At 43.5% G+C, this 5,170-nt stretch overlaps 1 protein-coding gene across 1 annotated transcript; it reads left to right on the top strand.

The window, feature by feature from the left end:
- The first annotated feature begins 1,070 nt into the window (after positions 1–1,070).
- LOC148020066 (uncharacterized) lies at positions 1,071–4,534 on the top strand. The gene is made up of 2 exons (XM_087700344.1): positions 1,071–1,718; positions 3,764–4,534. Exons 1-2 carry the CDS (start codon positions 1,158–1,160, stop codon positions 4,307–4,309), a joined length of 1,107 nt encoding a protein of 368 aa, XP_087556470.1. The 5' UTR covers positions 1,071–1,157; the 3' UTR covers positions 4,310–4,534.
- Positions 4,535–5,170: the final 636 nt, after the last annotated feature.

Genomic DNA, 5,170 nt, shown 5'->3' with positions numbered 1-5,170 from the left:
AGAGAGTCTGGCGTTCTTTGCAACGAATATAGAGCTCAGCGATGTCTTGAGGAGGCCGCATGAGTTAGATCTAGTTGTATCTACTTGCCCTCAACAACCCAATAGCATTGATTGCGGGTTCTATATTATGGCCTACATGAAGTTTTTGATGGAGGGCGCACTACAAGACAAGGTGTCAAGGTGTTGGGTAAGTGGTCTTTTTATAGCACATGATGTAATTATAGCACATTTTTTGATGTGTTAATTTGATTGGTGGTCTTTTTATCGTGCAGCTTTCAAAATCTTGGTTCACTCATTCGACCGTAGAAGATTTAAAGAGAGGATTACAAGATTGGTGCACCAGTGTGCTGCAGATGGAGTAGTGTAGCAAATACTAGTTATGGTTGCTAGAAGAGTCCATTTTCTGTAGTGGTTTTCATACCATTTTGTGTGATCATGTTAATGCTCATGTGCCTTCAAGGACCCCTTCCTATTTTCTCATGTTCATGCCACAGACCTTGTACATATGGGATGTTTTGGCTAGTATTAACATGATAAGATCTCTTTTGCCTTTGCGTGGGTTGTTTTGATGTAGAGTTAGCATATGAGTTGTTTTGGCTAGTATTAAAATTACAATATTTATTTTGCAATTGCATTAGGTTTTTAAATCCGATTTTAGAATACATGATATTCAAGTTTTAATTCATTTGTACTTCAAAGCATTTTTTGTTGTGCGTAGAGTTTGTATAGGTCTTATAGGTACATTCTATTCCATGACATTTAATCAATCTAGATTGAGGGCTACAACATCTCAGAGAGGTGAGGGTGTTTGCACATTGTTGTTGTTATATTTGTGAATTGTGGTTATGCTCATATTGAAGCTTGACATTGTTGTGTTTGGAGGTGATTGAATCGATCCCAACTCTCCCCTTTATTGAATACCAGTGCAATATTAGTCTTGAGGATGCCTCTCCCCTTCATTGAATACCCGTGCGATATTAGGCTTGAGGATGCCCCTCCCCGTTTTTCTTCTGCCGCCTCATGTGAACCCAGCCTATGGTCCCTTTACCATGTATGAAAAGGACTGTTCGTCATTACGTGAGACTCTAGAGGGAGAGGGGTTTGCCATGTGTGACGTCTCGAGCGGCTGACAATTTGGATGGTCTGTTGCGTGAGCGATGGCGATTCCTTTAGGGTTGTTGCAGCTATGGATTGCAGCTGCTGTGTGGGGGGCTGTGTCAGGACAGCAGCCATGCGGTGCTAGTGGATCGTCATCATCATCAGGAGGAGGTTGGGAGGAGGACTGGGAAGGATGGATGAAGGGGGCGAGGGACAGCGCATTGGAGGGAGACCAATTCAAGGAAGGTGCATGGCCCCTGGTGCAGATGAGCGCCAACGCCTACCTCTACCCCGACCGGCCTCTCCTCCCCATCCCAGGCTGGTCCCTCTCCGACCGCGTCGCTCCCCTCCGCCCTGCCGGCGGTGGCGCGCATGCCCTTGCATACAGCTGCAGCCCCGGCCCCGCCGCCGCTGCCCTTGCCCTGCCAACCCGCCCCGGCCATGTTGTCATCGCCTTCCGCGGCACGCAAATCTCCTCGTCCCTTGACAGCCTGGCCGATGCCTGCGCCGATAAGCTCCTCTGGGAGGGCTTCGACCTCGCTTCCCTGCCCCCTGAGTGCACTGGTTTCGACGCCCGCACCCTCGATTACTTCTCTCAGGCCGTGAATTACACCCTGCAGGTACGGCACTCAACCTATTTAAAACGAAACATGTTGTACTGTACGACAACTTGACAATTCAAAAGATGAAGCCTATCTCATCCTACCAATCGAGTTTCCACTTGTCCGTATAATGAGATAGGATAAGAAGAGGGCACAGAGAACACTGCAGCATATATTTAGAAGCTCGGGAGTAAACAGAGAATGAGCTGGGGTAAAGTTATCTTAATTTATTTGAAGAGTTGTGCATAAAAACCACTGCCCTTCCAAGCAGTGCTGACAAAATATGTTTTGGAAGCTTCTTTCTTAACCCTGGAATGGCAAGCCAAAATAGTGAGAATGACATAAAAATCTCCCTTTATCATGGGGGTGCCAAGCCAAATAATGAATGCCATATAAATAAAGACTAAAGAACAACATAAATAATAACACATGATGGGATGCTTTGACCCAAGCAGGCATTTATCAGTCGGTAGCTTGAACAAATACTGACCAAATGGGATAAAATAAATATATTTTGAAGGGGAAAAGAAAAAGGCTTTTGTTTTTTTGGTTTTGTTTTTGGTGGGGGGGGGGGGGGGGGGGGGTGGAGGATGGGGAAAAGGAATAATAAGACATAATGGGTTGTCTTCTACAAGTGTTGAAAGAGAGCACAAGATATCTGGCAGGGCCTGGTTTATTAAACAGTAAAGGCAGTAAGAGGAGGCTTGGGCCTTCCTAATAACCAACAACATAGAAATAGTTATCATAAGGGATGCGAGTACATACTTGAAGAATTAGATTCTTAAGAAACGATATAGCCACTCATGTTAGCTATACTGGTTGTAAGCACAAACAACAAAATGGCATAGAGACAAGCTGGGATCCGATGTTTGCAAAAAGGTAAGCTTTGTCACCATTCTGCTGTAAGAGCAGAAAGAGAACATATGTTGGTTCACAAGTTGTGATTAGGATTTAGTTCAAACTCGCTTCTCAGTGCAGGAATGACTCAGTCATATGCGACTGTTGAAGAAGATGCTGAATTAACTTTGAAGAAGATTTCACACCAATGACCTGATTGTTATCTAGAATCCCAAGCATATCACACACATCACTTCAATGGCAGAGCATGCTCAATGGATGATGTAGACAGACAAGCAAATCTGAGAGCCATTAGCACATGCACTCAGAGCAGTGTACTGGAGGTGACCAAATGTTACATTGTGATTGGTATGCTTAAAACAACAGAAAATTCGGGGTTGGCATTACAGCAGAGTTGGATAAAAGCCAGTGTGGGTGTCATGTGTCCTCTCTGATGTTCAGGTCTTCATTTGAAGCAAAGGATTTTGCTTGGCCTTTAAAGAAGGCCCAAAGAAGGAAAGGAGATTGGGAGTGTATACTGAGCAACAAAATGTGCAAATCACTTCTTTTGGTCAGGATGTCTTGCCAATAAGATAGGGAAATAGTACATCTATATGTGTGATAGGAACTACATGCAAATCAAACCAGTCGATGCCAGAGAACTTGAGAGTTTGAAGATCATTATCAAATTTGCTTCAAGCTAGCAAGGATCTCCATCTTCAAGACTGTCAAAGAAGCTAGAAATGAGACAGTCGGGAGGAGCAAATATTGGAGACCTTGTGCAGGGATCAAGAACTGCATCCTCCTGCAATTGAACCTCATGGTTTGTGCATAAGAGTTATAAATAGTCGCAGTATTGAGTTGAAGGCTCTGATTATGGAAACTTGGGGAGGTTGATGTAATCTGTTTGGATTCAAGTTTATTGCACCATCATAGTAGTTTAAAGGGATGCTGGATTGATCGGTAGCTTATCTTTCCATGAGAAAAACAAGAACCATTCAACTCGAGTATTTGTATGTTTTCAATCAAAACCAAAGTCAGGAAGGGCTTCAATTATCAGTAATTAGATCAACATTTTTGAAGGATTCTTTGCTCAGTTTTGTAAAGGTAGGGAAGTGCTTCAGTTATCAGTATTCAGAGCAACTTTTTAAAAGGGTTCTTTTGCCCAGTTTTGTAATTTGCTTGACAGTAGGTCTTTGTTGTTTCTTTTGGGGCAATTTGTGCAGGTCATTCATGCCCACCCATATGCCTTCTACATGCTCACTGGCCATAGCTTAGGTGCTGGGTTGGCCATCCTTGTGGCTGCAGCCTTGTCGCATGATCACACATTGCCTGTGATTGGGTTTGGAGCTCCAGGCACCCAAAAGCCCTTGCTTGACAGGAGCCTCTCATTGCACAGCGACATCATCGTGATTGGCCATCAATGGGATGTTATCATGAGGACCCAGATGGAAGGCCAAGTGGGGTTGCTCTGTTTTTACCCACAGAACCAGTCATCTGCCTGTGAAGCTTGCCTTTCTGGTGGTGGGCAGCAAAATTTGGCTTCCCTCAGTTCTGATAGTCTCAAGAGTGAAATTGAAGGCTCTCCAATAAGAAGTGCCCTCAAGAGTTTGGCTGAATGGCAAGTAGGTTTTGGAGGCTTGCCTGAAGGGGATTGCTTGGAATGCTTCTTCCAAACACATTACCTTAAGAATCTGATGGCAGTCGTTGAACAAGGGCAAAAACCCTCATGCGAGCAATCAACAAATGATGATGATGCCTTGCTAATGTAGTTTCATGTTCTACTTGCCTAGTCTTGAAACATGTACATAAGTACCTAGTGGACTCTATATGAACTTGGGTTTGGTTTAGTGCATCGGGGCATATTGTACTATATCTAGTATTTTAGTCTCATGTATATCTCACTAGCATTGAAATTAAAAACATGACCATGTAAGATTTAGGCAAGCAAAATCCGTAAGGGAATGTTCACATGCATCTTTGGTGCACTCTGTTTATATTATGTTCTCTCTTAGTTGTGTGAATGTATGAATTTAATCTTTGTGTGTGTGTGTCTTGCCTTGCTCTCTCTCAATTGCCACAAAGTACAACACACTAATCAAGCACAATTTGCCATCAACTAGCTTGCGTGCAGTCTTTTGTCATCAACTCAAAAACTCTCTCTCTCTCTCTCTCTCTCTCTCTCTCTCTCTCTCTCTCTCTCTCTCTCTCTCTCTCTCTCCAGTGTTTTTGGCACTATGGAGTATTTTTCCTACGTAGTCAATGTTTCACAATCTATGTCCTTTCGGATAAAAGTCTATTTGCACGCATGAGTTGTAGTGTTTTTCCAATCTCTTGTCACCTTCTCTTATGGTGCGAGGGTACACCTAGGGGAGAGGGTTAGACTTGGCTCTTGCCTTAACATCAAGATGTACTCGGGGGTTTTCTTAGGTGTCTTAGTAGCACCACCCAAGCTAACCCAAGAGCCAAGTCTACGGAAGGAATAAATATATCAACAAGTTTGCAATTTGGAAGTGAAGAAATGTGGTCCTAAAGAACTCACTTGCCAAAGTGTTGACATGCTTGGCGGAGCTAGCAAAAAAGGTTAGGAATGGAGGTGGCTATAGCTGATTGGAATATTAAAGAAAATGGGA

This window comes from Lygodium microphyllum, chromosome 19 (genome assembly GCF_053477565.2).
Source record: "Lygodium microphyllum isolate KBCC chromosome 19, Lygodium_microphyllum_v1.1.10, whole genome shotgun sequence".
NCBI classification, from domain to species: Eukaryota; Viridiplantae; Streptophyta; class Polypodiopsida; order Schizaeales; family Lygodiaceae; genus Lygodium; species Lygodium microphyllum.
This window is presented reverse-complemented; position numbering and strand designations above follow the sequence as displayed.